General features: G+C 41.5%; 1 protein-coding gene across 3 annotated transcripts in view; it reads right to left on the bottom strand.

Annotated features, from left to right (window-relative positions):
• Positions 1-20,341, bottom strand: part of ARHGEF28 (Rho guanine nucleotide exchange factor 28) — a 125,821-nt gene that overhangs the window by 93,441 nt on the left and 12,039 nt on the right. For 2 of the 3 annotated variants that reach the window (XM_057406122.1, XM_057406123.1), the window contains exons 3-4: positions 4,307-4,454; positions 2,132-2,425 (exon numbers count right to left, since the gene is read on the bottom strand). In XM_057406122.1, coding sequence (XP_057262105.1) covers positions 2,132-2,425; positions 4,307-4,454 — 442 coding nt within the window. The remainder of the gene's footprint in view (positions 1-2,131; positions 2,426-4,306; positions 4,455-20,341) is intronic. The other variant, XM_057406124.1, reaches the window with a different exon arrangement.

The following is a 20,341-nucleotide window of genomic DNA, read 5'->3' as shown; positions in this document are numbered from 1 at the left end:
AGAACATGGCTGTAGAAAGAAGAATCAAATAAATAAAGCTGTATGAAAGAAGAATTAAAACTATATTTTCAGAAAGGAGAGAGAAGGATACAGGAGCCAAAAAAATTACACAAACTGCTTAGAGGGTACCAAAATATATGTCAGGCCCAGCCCAAGCTGGACCCCAGAGAGAGACAAAGGAAATGCCTGACTTCCTTTAGGCTGAAGGCCAAGTTGTACAGAAAGTTTTCAGCAGCTCCACACTCAACAAGGGTGGCCAGTAAGCACTGCTGAGGCAGGACTGCACTGCACTGAGAGCTCCTTGCTGTGGCTACGAGCCCCCCAGGTTTTGTTTTATTCAGAAACAAGGAAAGAGCACAGCTTCATTTAAGAGCAATAACTGGGGCACAAAGGGAGATGTCACCTCTTCAGTGCAACAGTGCCTATGAGGCAATCTCTAATGAGGCATGCTTGTATAACATTTCAAACCTTCACAGAGACTTTGCACAGTAACTGCAGCACACACCCCTGCTTTTTCGCTGTATTCAAATTTTGTTTATGTATAATATTTAAATCTGAAAAGTGAACAAAGACTGGAAAAGACATAGAAACATAAAAAATACCAGTCCTATAAAAGTATCATGAGGGCAACATACTCTTTTCCACACAAATGTTGCAGCACATATGAAAATTAACAATTAGCATGACTAAAACTTAAGAATTTTCCTGTTTGCATAGCAGTCTGGTGCCAGCTGAGCTGATCTCCAAATCTCTGAGCCCACAATACACCCAGCATAAACTCCCCCATGTTTCAAGCAAGTAGGTACCCAGCTAGATGATTTGCCCAATCATCTCTCAGTACCATTGTTATCCTGCTGATGCTTCTGCATTGGGCTTCAACTGGTTTTGGTGAAGCCAAGTCTGTGAACAAAATTATAGTTGATTTCTTCAGACTTTGAATCAAGATCTTCATTGCTAAGATCCAACAGCCATTCCAGCAGCTGAATAACATGAACAAATATTTACTACACATCAAAATGAATCAAGTAACAGCCTTTTCTTTTTTCTCTCCTGTCTAGCCAATATTTGAATGAGACATGGTATTTGTTTTTACATCTCTTGAAAGAGCTGTTTACAACAGACAGACAAAACCCATCCTTCTCCTGAAGAAGGCAGTAGCAGATTTCAAGCTGTCATTAAGAATTAGAAAGATTTAAGAAGGGAAAAAAGCCCTCACCCAAAGAAACGGGCTAAGTGCTGTGCTTTTACTTCCCAGAAGCTTGCATGAATCTCTCTTTCAGTTTGGCTCACATGGAAACTGCCTGTCCTCCAGCTTTTAGCAATTTAAAGTGCTAAAAGAAAAACAGCCAAAAGTACCAAATTTTCAATGAAAAACATACAAAGCCATCAAGTTTAAAGAGTTTCCAACCTCAGCTATAAATCAGGTGGGTCTGCAAAAAAAATTATACTATTCAGCAAAACTTAACTACAGTTTTCTGTTTGCAGTCAAACCTGAAACCAGGAAAATTTCACTTGATCTTGTTACAGAATTTTCAACAGCATGGCCTAATGTAAAGTTTCATGTATATTTCTATCCCACTTCCTCTACAATAAAATAAAAGCCACAAAGCTTGCTTAATGATACTCTCCCCAAAGAATGGTTATAGTCTTAAAGCATAAACAGACTGACAGAACTGTGCTAAAAACTGTATTAACTCTGTACATCACTGCCTACAGTAACACTTTCTTCTGTTTTATGACCATCTCCTTTTTGTCTTGTGTAATTAAAATATCTCACTTGGTTGGAAACATGGTGGCAATATCTCACCTCTACAATCCTTGCTTTTTTAAAACAGCTCTTTATTCTTGAAAAGGCAGGGTCTATTTATAAATAAAAGAACTGCATTTACACTGAGTCAAGGCACAAAAAGCTTCTGGAGAGACTAAGTTACAATAACCATTATTATCCTTTTTAAACCTCTGGGCACAAACCAAATTGCTCACTGCCCCTCTCAGATTTGAGCAATTTTTCATCTTAACCACAAAATAAAATACTAGAGTTGAGAACCTGGGATAAAATGATGAGACACCCTGCTCTGAACTGTGAGCGAAACCACTGTTAAAAGTTTTCCAACTGAAAATCAAACTTTACCACCTTCTGAGCAGCTTCCAAGGATGTTCCAAGTCGATGGCAACTCTTCATAAGCAACAGCCATCATCAAATCGTTATCAAGGGACTGCAGATCTTTTGTCCTTAGCCCAAATTTATCCAGCAACAGCTCATGACTAGCGGCAGTGACACATTCTGCATGATCAACCAGAAAGTGAGACAATTTGCAAGACAGATTCTCCCTGTAATTGACGGGACAGCTGCCGAGGACCACAGGTGAGTATCCCCTTGTGTACATTAACACAGAGACAGCAACTGCTTCTTGGCATCCATGACCTGTAATTATAATGCAGATTATTCACTAACAATTCCTATGTTCAGAAAATACAGCAGTTTTTCCTCATTCCCCCCTGCCTCTAAGAGCTGTGACTACTTATCCAGCATTATTTCATTCTTTCCTCTAATCACATCTATTTGTTGTAGGGCATCCACCAACCATTTCTGGTGATGAACTTGGACTTGACTAGACTGTGAATTGCCAGTCCTCCCAGTTATACTGACATACTTAAATCAAGAACAGTCTTTCTAGGTGAAGGCTCTTTAACAACAATGGAAAGAAGAGATAACTATATCAATATGAAATCCCACAAATCAAAAACTTGAAGGTTCTTGGATAAGAACTACGAAAAATGAGATACTCATTACAAGAGTGGCACAGTGACCTGCAGCACAAACTCTGAATAATGTATCTATTTAACACCCATTTTGTACCTACTTGGCGTCTCCATGTAGGCCAAAACCTAGAAGCTTTTAACTAATGCATGATTCATGCTTCCAGCAGACTTGACTAAGTGCTGTATCAACTCTCAAACTTATAGTTGGGACCCTCAAAGTCCAAGGTAGTTTGTCTCTCAAACCTCTTAAGCACCTTGTGCATTCCTCCTCCTACTTTGAGATCTAAGCGAGGGTGGTTATCATGTATCTAAGAAATGCAAGCTGTAACTCTCACAGGATTGCTAATCATGACATACTATGGGTGCAAATCTAAATTCCCAAAAATATCCCTTAACGACTACAAGTATATATGCAATCTAGCAACTGCAGAAGGAAGCATGTACTTACCACATCTGCAGTTGTTTTTAAAGTGCTCTACATTCCCTTATGTTTAATTTGGCCACTATGAAACAGCACTAAGATCAGCAGGACTATATTAACCTCACACTTGATTTTCATCTGTTAATGGCATCTGCTGGGAACAGGCAGAGGATTAAGTGTTACTTGCAGCCTCCTGTTCTTATTCATTGCTCAGAAGCAATCATTTAACAGTGTCTTTTCAGGCCTCTTAAAAAAAAAAAAAAAAATCAAAAACCCACAAAACTTTGCTGTCCTGGAATAAGCCTAGCATTGCATTTTCTCCAGTTGTAATCCGACAATCATTTATCATTCACAGGATCAAAGGAGCCACTATGTAACAGCAGCAAACTCCCTTTTTATACTCAGTAGTTATTTTCAGACTCTAAATCCCATTTAGAAAACAAGAAAAAATAACAAGCAGATCCTATTGCACAGGTACACCATGTCTATAGCCACCTACTCACACAAATGGAAAGGTCACAAAGCACACAATAAAGACGACAACCGGGGTTACATCCATAAGGGGAAAAACGCCAAGGCAGAGAGCCAGCTGAGAGGCAAAATAAATCCCCCCGTTTGCAGCAAGGCACCACTGGAACAGTTTCACTGACACCTCTGTACTGAGTATAGCTCCAGCAGAGCTCCAAGCACCTCATGCCTCCACCACGAGGACCTTGGAAGCTGGGCTGGTTGCTTCACCAAGGGAAGGCTCAGACAAAAACATTGCTTTTGAGGCATTAGGATGCCTGGAGACGAACAGTCGTGGAACAGAATTCATTCACACTGAAAATTATGCCATCCTTTAAGACTGCACTTTAATGCACACCCAACTGCGCAAGCCCAGTAACACTGTCTACACCTGATACTGTGCTGGTATCACGGTTCATTGCTATGAAAGGCAGGAACACCTATGGTCAGCCAAACTCAGCCTGGATCCTTAAAGACCATCATTCAATTCCTGCATTTCCTCCATTACAGAGCCATAAACCAGAGTTGTACCAAATCATCCAGTTGTGCCCAGCTTTGACATGGATGTAGGGCACAGCAAAGAGAGCAAAAATGTGAACAGTAGCTAACACTCACCTGGAACAATAGACCGAAGAGCACTGTCACTAACTCGCTCTGCAAACATTACATGCCTCTTCAGGGATCCATCGTAAACAAAGTAAAACTCAGCATCCTTTGGGAGGTAAATATCTTTGTCAAATTTTGCATGTATAGTCACCTGTCCCTGGAAAATGAAAGGGCTTTCAGAAGCATGCAGTGAATTTCTCATCTCCAATGTATTTCAGACGCAAATTTATTACAACCTTTTCAACAATACTATACAGAGGCTGTGATCCAAACCACAAATCTGCAGTTTTCTACTTCCACGTAGAAAATAACACTAGTTTTATGCTGACAAGCAAAGATGATTTTAAAAAATGCCTTTTAAATAATGCCTTTCAACTAATTCCTTTCATCCTGATCCAAATATAACTTTTTATTTGAAATGCATTGGAAAAAGTGAGTCAGTGAACCCAAGTATTTTGTTATTCAAAAACCACACTGTGGTTTAAAAAAAAAAAAAAATCAGAAGTGCTTGAAGTTATCTTAGAATCAATTTTACAAAACATAAGCACTGATAATTCTACAACTGACTATGCTGGTTTCAAAGAATACTAATTCCCAGATATCTGCCTGTGGGTTTCTTTATAGTAAATAGAAAGCAACCAGACAAGAAAAATCTGTCATACAATAGCTTCACAAAGGAACAGGAAAGCAATCTGAGAATCAGCAAACAATAACAAATGTCTGACATGTCTGAGGGAGGAAATTTAGATGGAAGTTGCATTTTCTTGGAGGATAGTGTGCTCCACTGTGCCTCAACAGCTGCCACGGTTGTTCTAAGACAGAATTGCTCCAACATCTGGCAGAAATGGTGTTTTCTGGAAAACACACTACAGAAGAGTAATACCTCAGACATTCACACCTCCAAACGACGCCTGCCTTGCCTCTATTCCAAACAGTTAGTACAGCACTGGCTCCACCAGCTCCATAAACAAGTCTGGTAAAAACCAAAGCACAATTCAGCAGCACAGAAATTTCAGTGGTTTGGAAACTGCAGTTATGCCCCTGACAGTCCTGTCAAGCACCCAGCAGCTCCTTCCCTGTTTATTATACAGCAAACATACATTTTACTGCAGTGAGAGTCTTGCTCCCCCCCAGCATAACATCTTCACCTTCCTTCCCCAAGGACATCTTTCTGGTCACTTGTAACAATGTGAACCCTGCATTTGTTTTCCTCTTAAATACAGGCAAGTCTTTTTAAGTATGTGTAAAGAGGCAAAGGCTAGTTTCAGGCACAAAATCTTCCTTAGATAGGATTGTTTCTTTAAGGATAGATGTAAACAATATTAGGAGTCCAGTATCAAGAGCAAACATGCCTGACATCCCCAGAAACTGATAATGCACCTTTTTTAAGTAGCCTAAAGTTTTGTTGTAACTGCCAAGTGTTTTCTCCTATTTCTCTTTGGGTTTTGCACTGTTCTGTCCAGAATACTTAAGTTTTTTAATCCTTCTATGTTAGCTGTGAATAGCCCTTTCTGTCTGGATGGCTATTTGGGGGAAGTAAGAACAGGGTAAGACCCTGAAGACATTGCAGAGTCTGCTCTGGTGCGTGCCTAACAGCAGCATGGTACACAGGAGTGCAGAAGGATTTCTCCCACACAGGCACTTGTGGCCACAGCTGCTAAACCACCTCCATACCCTCTGGACCCCTAAGCTGAAGGACTATACAGCCCAACAGCTTTTGCGTTTTCTTTGCACTATGTGAAACAAGGGAGAAATTTTGTAGTAGTATTACTGATTTCTTAAGCCTAACTCTAGGGGGGGGAGGTGAGGGAAATCAAGCTCAAATTGTATACTGCTCCTTTTCTTAAAATGTTACCTTAGAATCAGTGAGGACAGAGGAACATCTTGAACTGGTTGGACTGCATAATGTGCAGGCATGAGGGAGAATTTCATAACTCCTTGTCTTATAATGGATTAAGGAAAAAAGAGTGGAAAGCTCATGCGCCTAGAATAAAAGTTTTTCATAATCCACTCCTTTCAACCCTCCAGAAGAAGAAATTGCTGCTAACTTAACCAAAGATTTTACAGAAGGAAGGCAAATCGGCAGCTAGCTTGTATGTGGCCAAGCAATTAAGTGATTCATTTTGAGAATCCTATGTGGTCCAAAAAGAGGGTGAAACCCTGTATTACTAGAGAGGATTCAAAGATAACAGAGAAAGTAACTTTCACAGGGGACTACGCTACACCTTTTTTGATGCTGCGTGGTTACCACACCTGGCATCAGAAACAGTTATTTCTCAAAGGACAAGCTCCTGTCATCATCTCCATCCTCTCTTCAGACGTTCGCATTTCATGTTGCTCAGTTCCATCAACTTCATCCTTGCTGCAACTACTTAAACATGCATCAGTTTGCTGTTCAGGCCACCACAAATGCCTTCTGCTCTAGTTTCAAAGGATCTTTTTTCTTCTCACCTACTCCTCCTCAACTGCACCCCTGGTGCAGTTATGTCATCTTCCTTTCTCACCTCCTGAAAATCTTTCACAATTGCATCCTACTGCCGCTGAAGTTCACCCCTTAACTCATCCCTTCCCATCCCTCCAATACTTTGCACAACACTTGTCCTGTACAGCCGTGTCCCAAGCCAGCCACCCTGCTGCCTGCCTTCTCACAGGACAACTTCTACCACACATCAGTTCTTCCGTCTCCCTTCACCCTCTCCTTTGAGCTACAGCCTTCACCCTGGCTTCAGATCTACATTAAGTGTCTTTTCCTTCAGAACTGTTTTCCTTTGGTGCTGAATTACATCTATTTAATGCCAGGTCTGAAAGTAAAGTGATACCTCCAACAAAAGCATTCAGGATCCATATGCTGCTAAAGAAATGCAGTCATAAGACAGAAAGAAGAACCTCATGTTTGATCAACCCTTCCCTACATTTGCAAAATCTTTTTTTAGATTTCTATAAAGTTATTGTACAGTTAATATAATTATTAGATAAGCTGCATACGTACCATACATATAACCTACATCCTTACATATACATACAAACTAATTAAAACAAAGATCCTGTAAAGCAGCTAGACAGTATCACAAACAGATGTGACTCTGATGGGGATAGCTGCACTCACAATCCATTTGCTGCCAAAATACATTTGTTTGGCAGATCAGTCTTTCCCACTGTTACTATCACTTGTACTTCCCTCCAAACACTGCTGGCAGAGGCTCGTCCACTACATACGTGAAAACAAAAATACCACTGAACTCTGAGGATGCTTTAATTGCTGCCACAAAAGGTGTCTGTGTATGTCTATGCACACCTCAAAGGTGCTTTCCTATTCTTTTTGACAGCTGTGAAGCAAGCTGCCCTGAGACAGCACTGTAATTAGCACTCTGTTCATTTCCTCTGTGTAGAGCCAACTTTGTTACCAAAACTATTTAACTATTTAATTTATTTTTTTTTTTCCTTCAAACAAAGATCATCTGCAGTCCATTCTAGAAAACTCATAGGTAGAAAAATACTTGGAGACAGTCATGCATGCTGTGACCCTCCTCCAGACTCTGCAGCTGGAAAAGGCAGAAGGATTCATCCTGCTTCTGAGCCAGACCAAAATGCAGCCTTTCAGGGTGGAGAAGGAGGAAGAGGAAATGAGGAAAAAGTCTGCGAGTTTATTTAGTTCTTTGCACTCTGTTTTTGGATGTATGACCCCACCTTTAGCTGCATTTAGATGCAGATCATTCAAGGGCATTGACTTACTGTGCTAAGCAGCTCTGCACACAGACAATATGCTGTTTTATTGAGAGCTGCCAATCTTACTCGTAATGACTGTACATGTCCTCCACAATTTCGTTTAACACATTGAAGAGCTTTGGGCCAGAAACTTCTCCCAAGAATGATACACCCAGCACTTATCACATGAAGGTCTGGGGAAGAGACTGATGCAGAGGACTTTAGTACAAGCAAAAAAGAAAAAGAAACAAACCAAAACGCACCACTTACGGTGTCCTAGGCAATATAAGAACAGCCTGGAAAGAATAATATACAAAGTGCTGAAAAATATATATATTGTAAATAAAACATAATTTCAGTGCCACAACTATTTTGGTCAAACAGTGGAACAGAGAGGTGGTCGATGCCCCAAGCCTATTAGTGTTTAACAGTCATTTCGACAATACCCTTAATAACATGCTTTAACTTTTGGTCAGCCCTGAACTGGTCATGCAGTTGGCCTAGATGATCATTTTAAGTCTCTTCCAACTGAAATAGTCTAGTGTATTCTGCTTTGGATTATTACGTTTTGTAGCAATCGGTAAAGCTCAGTGTTAGAAAACTGAAACAGAGCTTCAGAAACATGTACGAACTTGATCTCTCTCCTCTTCTTTGTGCATACATAACTGGTTCACCTAGGCAGAAACCCAGAAGCCATACATTAGCCCTGTGAGAAAAGGGCTTATTTTACTAGCTTAAATCTGAGGGACCATTTATATGTTTCCATTATATCCGTTCCCTGAAGAGGCATGTATTTCCTGGCTCCCGCAGGCAAGGCCAGCCCAGCCCAGGGAGCAGGTTGAAGCAGGAACTACCTGGACAGATCTTTCCTCTGCAGATAAATGAACTCAGAGAGCAACAAAAGTGGGAGCGAGTCCAGCTCCGTCCTCCTCCTCCTTTCCTAGCAAGGCACACAGGAAGGAGATAAGGGGGCTGGATCTTGCAATGACACTCTGTAATGTATCCCTCCACCAAAGCAATTCCTCTCCGCTTCATGGGGCTTTCCCAGAGCTTTTGGGGAGCTGCTACCTCTCTGTAACAAAACTTTTTGGCAGAGCCTGAGTGCTCTCAATCAAAACATACATCCACTAGACTATTACAACAATTAAATACTGCTTGTAAACAGGGAAACATATTTGCCGGAGTTCCATGAGAAATTCATGCTCACAGAAAGTATTTGCTCAGTATCACTCTCACTGTATCTGGTAAAAGCACTTCTCCAGTGATTGCTGCCCCATTCTGCAAGGCCCAACCAAAACACCTTCTGAAGTCTGCTGAAGAACTGTGACAGGGACCTATCACTAAAGCATGAAGAGATTAAAATTACGGTTATCAGCATTTAAAAGTACGCAATTAACCACTCATTCATGTATCAGTGCTAAAAAGCAAACCCAACAAATCATAGAATCATAGAATAGTTAGGGTTGGAAAGGACTTTAAGATCATCTAGTTCCAACCCCCCTACCATGGGCAGGGACACCTCACACTAAACCATGTCACCCAAGGCTTAGTCCAACCTGGCTTGAACACTACCAGGGATGGAGCATTCACAACCTCCCTGGGCAACCCATTCCAGTGCCTCACCACCAGTAAAGAACTTCTTCCTTATATCCAATCTAAACTGCCACTGTTTAAGTTTTAACCCGTTACCCCTTGTCCTGTCACTACAGTCCCTAATGAAGAGTCCCTCCCCAGCATCCCTGTATCCCCCCTTCAGATACTGGAAGGCTGCTATGAGGTCTCCATGCAGCCTTCTCTTCTCCAGCCTGAACAGCCCCAACTTTCTCAGCCTGTCTTCATACGGGAGGTGCTGCAGTCCCCTGATCATCCTCGTGGCCCTCCTCTGGACTTGTTCCAACAGTTCCATGTCCTTTTTATGTTGAGGACACCAGAACTGCACACAATACTCCAGGTGAGGTCTCACAAGAGCAGAGTAGAGGGGCAGGATCACCTCCTTTGACCTGCTGGTCACGCTCCTTTTGATGCAGCCCAGGATACGGTTGGCTTTCTGGGCTGCAAGCGCACACTGCAGCCGGCTCTTGTTCATTTTCTCATCAACCAACACCCCCAAGTCCTTCTCCTCAGGGCTGCTCTGAATCTCTTCTCTGCCCAACCTGTAGCTGTGCCTGAGATATCTCCGACCCAGGTAGGTGTAGGACCTTGCACTTGGCGTGATTAAACTTCATAATGCTGGCATCAGCCCACCTCACAAGCGTGTTATGATATACTCACTACCTGAAATGGGGACACTGTGCTGCTACAGAGCAATGTTTGTTCTGAGCTTGTTCCAGACACTGAAGCTGGAAATACATCCCAATTAGCATGTTTCTTCTCCATTTCTAAATACAGAACCAAGTTAGGCTTAACATTCATCCTCAAGGTACCAAAACCCAAACTAGGTAAGTCACACAGGTGACTCATCTTTAGAAAACCAGCCAAGCTTTCAGGCAAGTGGCCTGAAAACAGCATGGCCCCAGAGGACTTCACTGAACAAGATTCCTGACAATCCACTAGTTGGTAGGTGTCTTTGATACCATTTTCACAAGTTCACTATTTAACAACAGTTCAACCTCTCTCCCACTCTTTCCTCTCACTAACAAGCTTTTATATATCCTCACAAACTTGGAAAATGAGCAAGTTTTAAAGTCAAAGGGCACTTACTGAGACCAGACAGCTATTACCTTACTCACATTTACACCTGTAAATGGTGTTCAAAACAAGTACCCAACTCCACCCAACAATCACAGTGACACACAGGAATTGAAGATCCCTCAAATGCCACCGAGGACTGTAACAGCAGAGAACTTCAGGCAGCCACATCAACCTCTATGTCTGCAAAAAGAAGCTGACAGAAGACGACAACCACGGGAGAAACCCTTGCTCCACTGAAGCCAGGTGGAGTTTTGCCATGAATTTAATGACAGCCAACATTATCATTGCAATCCTTGAAATAAAAGAGGCATGTGGGAGAAATGGGGGAGAAGAGGCTGCCGCTATGGCAGCATTAAGAGACATCAACTCAGCTGTAAATGTATTAAACTTGTGGCTAATCAAGTACTTGGCAGCTTTGATCTGTCTGGGATCCATAAAAGTAAGCATACCTTTTATTACCAGTGAAAACACTAACCTGGCACCAACGCCAAGGAGGAGATTAGGAAGGTTTGTGTTTTTAACAGGATTTATAGGTCTATGCACTCTTTCAAAGCAATGAAACAGGTTTTCCTTTTGTTTCTCTAGGGCACTCAAGAGCTAGATCAGGCATATAGGAGCAGGGTCTCAAGCCCTACACCCCACGTAGAGAGCAGCAAAGACCAGACTCCCCAAAGCCTCTGGAGAGGAGCTTCCACCTACAGTGCTGCTCTGACCTTTTTCTGCACCCGCAAGGGGCTGGGGCAGGCTGACTGTGAGGAGAAGAGAGGAAAGGAAGTAGCAAACCCTCACGGTTGAGGCATGGCAGTATCCAGGCCAGCAGGAAGGGATGGATAATGGGTCAACTGTGGCACTTCCAGTGTGCCTGACCCATACTCTGCTGCAAGTCATCCCACGCACTAATAACTTCAACCTTAAGTGAGCTTCTTCCACTTTGAATTCATTTATATGAATTCACACACTATCTTCTTCACCAGCAACCTGCCCCAGCAAAACACGTGCAATGCAAAAGGACCTTCAGTGGACTTCCAGACCCAGCCCATCATCCTGGGTAACACTAAAAACTTCAAGAGCTTGCCCCTATCCTTGCATACACTGCCTGGATAAACCTGTTTTCCCAACAGCCTTTTACCATAAAAATAATACATTCTAAAGCAGCTAAAAATGTCCTTGTCAAACTATATAAGCAAAACAATACCTCAAGGAATAATGCTTTATCCAGCATCTTCAAGGATATTATCTTTAAATACACCATTACAAAGAGACACCACATTTGTAATTACATGCTCTAATATCTATGTGCAAAAAAGAATGGTTTCTTTGTTCCCAAAATGCAAGTCCCAACATCTCAAAGTAAATGCAAGCCCCCAAGTATTGCTAACAATAATTGGGCTTCTTTCCTCTACTTAAGTTGCCAGTAGCCACTACAATTTAACATAAATATTCCATCACTGTTCAAAAGACCAGCTTCAGAAAATCTCTGTATTTTAAGGTGAATAGTTTAATTATATTGTACTTGTCTTTAGACAAGAATAGTGGCAAGTATTTTCCCTGAGCAGCCATACAGTTTTCAATACCTTTGCTGCATCTTAGCTGCAGCTACAAACAATCCTACACAAAAGGCACCAAGAAAGCAGTGGGAAAACTGTAAATAAACACAAAACAACCATACTCATATTATTAATAACAAGAACAAAGTTATATGCACGCCTAATGTTGAGTGTATTTTTGTAACATCCACCAGACAGTTCTTGTCAACAGATTGCAGTTAACATTGTCAAGGATTTGTTTAAGAAAGCATGTGCCCTATTTGAATGGAATGCAATGGAATTCAAGGCTAAATGCACAATGAAAGGAGTAACAAAGGAAAAGGAAAGGAGGTAACAAACCGAAAAACAAAATAGGAGATAAAAGCTAAGCAGTTCTCTATAAGCATTAACTATCCAACTGTATAGCTAAAAACTTATTAAACAAAAAAGGGGGGCTTGGGGCTCCTCAATTGAATGAGTAAAGAGAAGAAGCAACTGAGTACGATTAATTTCTTTTCTATCCACAGTAACAGAAAAAGCATAATTCCACATACAGACGAGGTATGTGATGAGACGGACATATTTAGTATTACACGTTGCCCAAAAGCCTACACGTAGATTTTTATGTAAAATAAATATGCACGTATGGCTGCTTTGAGAAGAGCCAGTCCTGTGCTGACTTACACTGACAAACTCCACCAGCACACCAAGAACCTCACTCATTCACATCAGGTCAAACACCACCCTTCAGCCTCCACGCCTTTGCACAACACAGTGCCTGCACACAGGAAACGTGCCACAGCAGATACTCCAAATAACATCAGCTTTATGAGCCAAGTATCTATCTGTAGGTACTTCCTCAGTGTGAGGCACATTTGTCAGAAATACTGAGGAAGTACTTTCACAGATACCTCTGGGCAAAAGTAAGAAGCATCTCCCCCACATCCACTTAACGCAAGACAGCACAAGGAAGCCCAACAACTAAGCAGCTGAGGCAGCTCTCTGAAAAAAGTATTCAGTAACATTTGCTCCCAGAATATAATCTGAAGGATGCTTCTAGCAAGATCCCTCTTTTGATATGAAATATCAGCAAAGTCATAACTTTGGCTTAGATGCAGTGTCTTTTTAAAAAGAAAAGTAAGTATTGGTAGAAGCTATTACCACCTTTTTGTCTGCTAAGTAGCCCAAATAAACTGGAAAAAAAATCAAGCATTCTGTTACATCCAAACAGATGACAAAAGTATACTCAAGGCAGAAAAGAACAAGAAGGTTGGAAGAGATCCTAAGGAGTCAATTAGCTGACCCCCATGCCTCACAGCAGGATCGACACTGCCAGTTTATTCATCAGAGAGGTTTTGTCCACCCTGTTCTGAAAGCACCCCTCACTCAGTTACCTAACACACAACACTGGGATCTTCTTCCCATCCAAAAATTCCCTGCCTGGCCTCTCCACCTTCCACAGCTGGTACCTACTTTGGGGTTTTTAGGGCTTAACATTCTTTGGCCCTGATAATACAATAGCTGGGTGAGATGAAATGGACAGCAATGTGCCAGAGAAGGCCGCGCTAAGGAATTCACTGCAGCCTCCACTTCTGTACAGCTGTTTTCATGCACAAGCTGAGCTCCAACCTGCTAATGACTTCACAAATGGATTACTTATTTTATTTGCTTTGGACAGAAGGAGAGATATGGCCTGTATTTCATCTTGTTGGATTCTACAGGAGATCAGCCTTAAACCTTGTAGGTTTTCAGTCAAACTTATCATAATACTCCTTCCTTGGTGACAAACTGAAGTACATTTGCTGTACCTGGACTTCCTGAAACTGCATTTCCCAAAGCTACACGTTCTGTCTCCTCACTAGCCTCAACACAAGCTCACCCTCTTCACAGCCACAGCCAGAAGATCATGTTTCTTGTTGAAAACTGAAAGATCAGGCCCCAGGAAAAGGAATTAGAATCCAGCAGAATTGAAAAAAAAGAAAAAGAAAAAGGAAAAGGAAAAGGAAAAGAAAAAGAAAAAGAAAAAGAAAAAGAAAAAGAAAAAGAAAAAGAAAAAGAAAAAGAAAAAGAAAAAGAAAAAGAAAAAGAAAAAGAAAAAGAAAAAGAAAAAGAAAAAGAAAAAGAAAAAGAAAAAGCAGGCATCTAAGATACTGCTTATTTACTGCAAAACAAAATACAATCCCTCTAAAATGAAGAAACCCAGTAAAAGGCAATGATATATATATATGTCTGCAAGTCTCTATGCTGCTCTTCACTGTTAAATTGACTCTAATATTATTTACTTTAAAAAGAAACATGTATTAGATGTATTGATGCATTTCACTCAGTGCACATGCAATATGCCCAGAATGCAGGTCCCAAGTCCTTATATCCTATAGCATCCTCTTATCACAAAAAAATACCCTCCTCAGTCCTGTTTCTCCTGTTGCATCCCCTCACCTAACCCTCTCCTCTGCTTTTTGTTTAGCTTCTGTCAGCTCTTCACCCCTGCTGCAAAGCACCATGCCTGAAGAGATGTCAAGCACCAACACAGCAGGAGCTTACGGTCACCAAGTTTGCACAGGAAGCCTGGCACAATCTTAGGTCACAAAAAGGCAGTCAAAAAAAGCATAATGCTGTGATGCACGTGTCATGTAGTTTTCATACTGCACTGCTGTACCAGTATACAGGGTGATGGTGGAGGAAAGGAACAACTAGGGTACTGTAGGGATTAATTTACAATGGAAAATCAAAAGACGCATAATCATAGTATAACAAATAATCAGCCATTTCAGAAAGGTAATCTACTGCCAAGCACAGAAGCTCAGACACTTTATATGATCACGAGTAGGTGGCTGCAGGAACTCAGCCAAGAGCAAGAAATCCCCAGTGACTCTGCAAATCATAAAGAATTAAAGCATCCACTAACTTCTTCCTCAGCACAGGCTGGCAATACTAACCTTTAATTTAAATGCACAGCTGGCAGCAAGACCATTTACACATCACAAGTAACATCCAGCAACACTAACCTGACCCACCCCAGATATGGGCTCTCAATTTGATATTTGCTGTTGACAGTGTTGATATCTCACTAATGTGAAAGTGCACGATCAGAAGCTTATGCCAGCTTTGTGCTTTTTATGCCTGCTGTATGTCACCAGCAGGAAAAGAGACAGTACCTGATCTGGCTGCTGGTGAAAAATTAATCTACAAAAGTTTTAAACAATCTGAATCTGAGATCAAGTTTACAGCAGATCAGTACTTTGCACCACATAGCCACTATTTCATTTAACTTGTCACCAGCAGTTTTAAAGCTGTGTTTAATGTATCACCAAACTGTGACAACGGGTAAGGTGGAGAAATGTTTTCAGTCTCCCATATAGCAAAGTAACCAATACTGAAGAATCTTCTAATTCTGGAACTGCTAGATAAAAATAAAAAAAAGCCTGATGCCCTTATCAGAAAAAAAAAGGGGGGGAGGGGAGGGACAATAAAAGGAAAGAATAAAATTAAAAAAATATCTTTGAAAGTATTACACAGTGCCAAAACATGCATTAACATTCTTGATGGTCTGTCGTTAAATATCATTCAGTGTTTTGCTGTCAATGGCAACACAATCAATGTTCATGCATATAAACATACAGAGGAATTAAGAAGCTTGGGAAAGAGCTGTTCACATGCACAGGTCAGAAAAAATTCTTCAGTAAGGCATATTAATAGAAAATGAGCATCCATTCCGACATGTAACTGTTAACTAAAAAAACAAAAGTTACCTTTCCGTTCACTTGATTTACAATATGTCAATCAGATAACATAGTATTCTCACGTCCTGTCTGACATCAGGACTCTACTGTTGCAGTCACTACACAAACGCATGTGAGCACAAAGTCCCTGCTGAGAAAAATCCCAGTCTAAGGACTGAACAGGGAAACAAAAAATAGGAAAAAAAAAGGAAAAATAATACACCATGGGAGCAAAAAATGATCCAACTGCTGATGGACATGCTTTGAAGTACCCATTCTTTTCCTTCATACCTTTTAAAATATATCCCATTCTTCCACATTTATTTCCTCAGTCTCATTCTGACAGCCTGTGCACACCATTCCATGGGCTCCCATGCAAGCCACCCACAATGGACCTGACCAGGCTCCCACAAGGGCCAACAACAAAACACTCATGTCTCCAGCCAGCACTGGATCAGGCCAGCAAGCACAGCTCCATGCATTAGCAAATGCACGCTGGAAACCCAACACACATTTATATTTTAAGCCATATTTCTCTTTTGTGCTTTGAAATCACCATCTTACCAAGACAGTGGTTTCAGCCTGGTTGAACACACAGACTGGCCTGTGATACAGCCAACCCCACCTCAACAGCAAAAAACGTGAAAGCATAGGATGAGCAAAATGGGCTAAAAGCTGGCTCTTCCCACAAAGTGCTGGCTAGCAAAAACTAAACACATAGCAAGAGCTAAAGACCCAAACACTGTATCCCACCATGGAAAACTATCCTTTCCCACCCCTCTTCCCACCTCAACTCTTCTCAGCAATTCAGCATGAAGGAACTGAGAAGGCACACAGCTTGGCAAGGAAAAAGATCAACTACTCACTTTGAGATCAATATGTAAGTCCTACTGCCTCTTACTACTCATGTCACACAAAAGCATGCTGAAATCATGCATGAATTTGAACTTCCCTTCAGTCATTTAGAAAAAAAAATATAAAACATTACTGAATTATTTCTGTTAATTCTGTTTCCCAGTTCCCATGCACATGAAAACCATGCATTTGTGAAGAAGGCAAAAATTACAGCTCATTTGTCCCTCTAGCTCTAACTAGGCACACAAACTAAGATACTTTAGAAAGAAAATTCGGAATTTCTTCCTGCCAAACAAGATGATTCACAACTTTTTAACTGTCTCACCAAGTGTTTTCAGAGTCCCTCTGGCTATGTACCATTTTCTAGTAGATGTGCTCAAATTATTCCTGGACATGCTGCTAGAGTACAAACAAAACCTTGTTTATTTAATTACCTCTTGCAAGAGCCCCAGTGCAGTTGAACATTCCAGAGGCATTCAGGCTTATGTGGATTTCAGAGTGCACTTTACCACTGCCTTCAGCTGGAGCAACATCAACCAACACAGAGCAGTTGGGAAAACTCTCACCTTTGAGGTAAAAACAGCCCAGGCAGCTACAAGTTGCGAACAGAGTACCAAATCAGCCCAGTCCCTGGATATGTATTAAAATCCTCTTCTTGAATTGAACTTTCTACCACCCTTTACTTTCTGATCTTTTCAATAGGACTTTAAATCCTGATCTGAAACTTTTGGTTTTTAATTTCCTCTGCTGCAGGGCAGCCATGCGTATCCTGAAGCTTGCCTCGAAATAGTTTATGAAATGTCCATTAAGAGAGTCCAGTTATTTTTCCCCTTCCATGCCACTGCTCATGAGTGGCACTGGTCGTCCAACAGTAAGTACCAGGGCTAATTCAACAGGGGAACATGAAAGCCAGCAATGGGACAAGGCAAGAAGGCCCTGGCAGCTGGCTAGCTGGCTGGACAGAGCAACTTTGCTTCATTCTTTTGCCAGTGTCTACCAGCTTATGTCTTTTCTTGTTGCATAATGAAATAAGCTTATCTGCCAACTAAAATATGTTTTAATTAATTCTTGTTTCACCATGTTTCTCACCTACAGAGATCCAGGAAGTTAAACCACCCATCGCTGCAGCAGCCTTTGATTTGAAGAACCTTAAAATCAGGCCATGAATTTCCTGTTATTGCCTCATCCCTTGGGTATGAAATAGATCCCTTATTTCACTTTCTCCTCTCAGAACGTTCCTTACTCAGGTACCTTCTTCAGCCAAGGTACCTGTAAATAAGCAGTAGTGTTTTCAGCTGGGTTCTAGAGAATTATGCCAACTCATCCCTGAAGAATCACAAGACTGCAGATTAAGAAGATGCTAATGAACATGGCTGAACCCCAAGCGTTTGACCAAAAGCTCCTGGAGGGAGGATATATCATTTGAAAAAATAACAAAAGATCAAAAGAACTTGAAAAATGTTCCTTAATGACAGAAGGAAATAAAACAGCATGGATCCAAGGGATAATTAACTGAGGTTGTAATACAAACATACTTTTGTGGAGATAAGCTACAGGTATATTACATGCGATAAAAAAGCCTGCCAGACTCCAGCATTTAATTCCCAATTTCCATTTCTACTTTATCTTTAGACAGTCAACCTCTTGAGCCTGCAGTTACTGTGGAGGCAGCAGGGAAGCTACACTGTCATCTCAGCTTGCTCGGAGCAAGTCCACCTGAAAGGCCAGCCACAGCCATGGAGCTGACCTCACTACTCCTCCTCCTCTACTGCTCCTCCTCCTCTGCTACTCCCAAGGCTGAGCTCCAGCACTGCAATGGTGAAAGGAAATGTTGATGTGGATGGGGCCCAGGTTTGCACTTGCATATTCATATGAACCAGCATATGAATTCAGGACACACTGCCTCAAATGCTCCAGACTCCCACGGAAACAGCCATTGGCTTATATCCCACTTCACTGAAGGACAAGGGGATGAACATCAAGACATGGTTCCTCTGGCTCCCACTTATCCTTGGAGGGGAAGTGGCTGTGAATGCAGACTTGATGCACCTCCTCCCTCTCTCTGTCTCCACCCAGTGTGGCTGCACTCCTTTCTTTGGAACTGTAAATGAGACGGGATGCACCTCTCCTGATGGGATGTGTCATGAGCAAGCTGCGTTAGAAGTAGCTAACATCACTTAGACCATTTACTGCCAAAGCAAAGCAAACGACCTCTCACAAAAATGTTCTTCATACAGACATCTGTAACTTCTAAACAGGTTACAGAAGAAGGATGCTGCCCCACCTCACCATCCTAGGATAGGATCTGAAAAAATCTGAACTGGAGTGCATCACACTTTTCTTATGTTTTAGGCATGTTACTGCACTTACATCACTTCAGACATTCTTTGAAAGGGAAGCTAAACATCTAACTAGAAAAGAGAATTAAAGAACAGTGCACTACAGAGATCACCAGGCACTGACATCATTACAGTGATGGAACACATAAGCTCCTAAACTAGAGAGCATTAAGCCAGTATCACATCATGTGGAGCAAATCAGCAATAAAAACAAACGAATAGCCAGCCAAGCAAAGAACTGGCATGACCAAGCAAACTCCATAAAGACCAGTAAGAGGAAATATGCTGGACAGAAAAAAACTGGGAAACAGAAACCCTAGAAAACTTAGCATGCTTGGCACTCTGCAGACCCAGCCCAGGCAAAGACCAATGCCTGTCTTGTTCAAGACGGAGCAGTCTTCAGGCATCTGGATGCTCTGTGGCTGTAAGCAACCTGGTGCTATATCCTACTCTCAGCCCTCCCTGACCCAGTCCCAGGTAAACCTGCTGAACCCTCACTGTCTGTAGGAATACTTCAATACATTGTTATTAAACAGTGAAAATATAAGCACCCTTCCCTCCTTGGCACCTACACTTCACCAAAGAATCTTTAAGAGGTTCAAGAAACAAAACCCAACCCCAAATAATAACAAACCAGCAGAGACATTTACGAGAGAGACTTGGTCTAGCAGGAAAACAGAGAGGTTAATTAAGCTTTGACCTTGAGCACTTTCAGCTAACTTCAGTGGCTGTAGGCAGGAGCATGGGAAACTTAAGTAAGTGAATTTTGAGAACAGTAAGCAATATACCGTACAGCACAAAGTGGAAGTTTTACTTTCCAGGAGATCTTGAGTCTTGAAGCTGAGAGTCCATGTTTCTACCTCTTCCCAGAGAATTAGCATCCAAATACTCCTTTAAAAAGACAGAATCCACACATAACCTTCAGGATCGTCTCCTTTGGACATGAGGCCCCTCTGATGTCTGCACAGAACTGCTGTGGATATCCTATGTGGCGCAGCATCCCTTTATTTCCCATGGGAAACAATCATCCGCTCTCAGCAGAGAATAATTTACAAACTTCCGAGATCACTTATTTTCTGTTCTTGAGAGCTGACTACTCCCACAGTATGTTTGCCCCATGGCAGTAAGACATTTCTTTGCCAATGTCAAAGATCAATGTTGGTCATCAATAACATTACTTTAAACCAAACAAAAAAAAAACAGTCA

Source organism: Pezoporus wallicus, unplaced genomic scaffold (assembly GCF_028554395.1).
Source record: "Pezoporus wallicus isolate ANWC-B61680 ecotype Strahan unplaced genomic scaffold, APGP_CSIRO_Pwel_v1 contig_7506, whole genome shotgun sequence".
Lineage (NCBI taxonomy): Eukaryota > Metazoa > Chordata > Aves > Psittaciformes > Psittacidae > Pezoporus > Pezoporus wallicus.
Note: the sequence above shows the minus strand (reverse complement) of the source record. Positions and strands in the feature narration are given on the sequence as shown.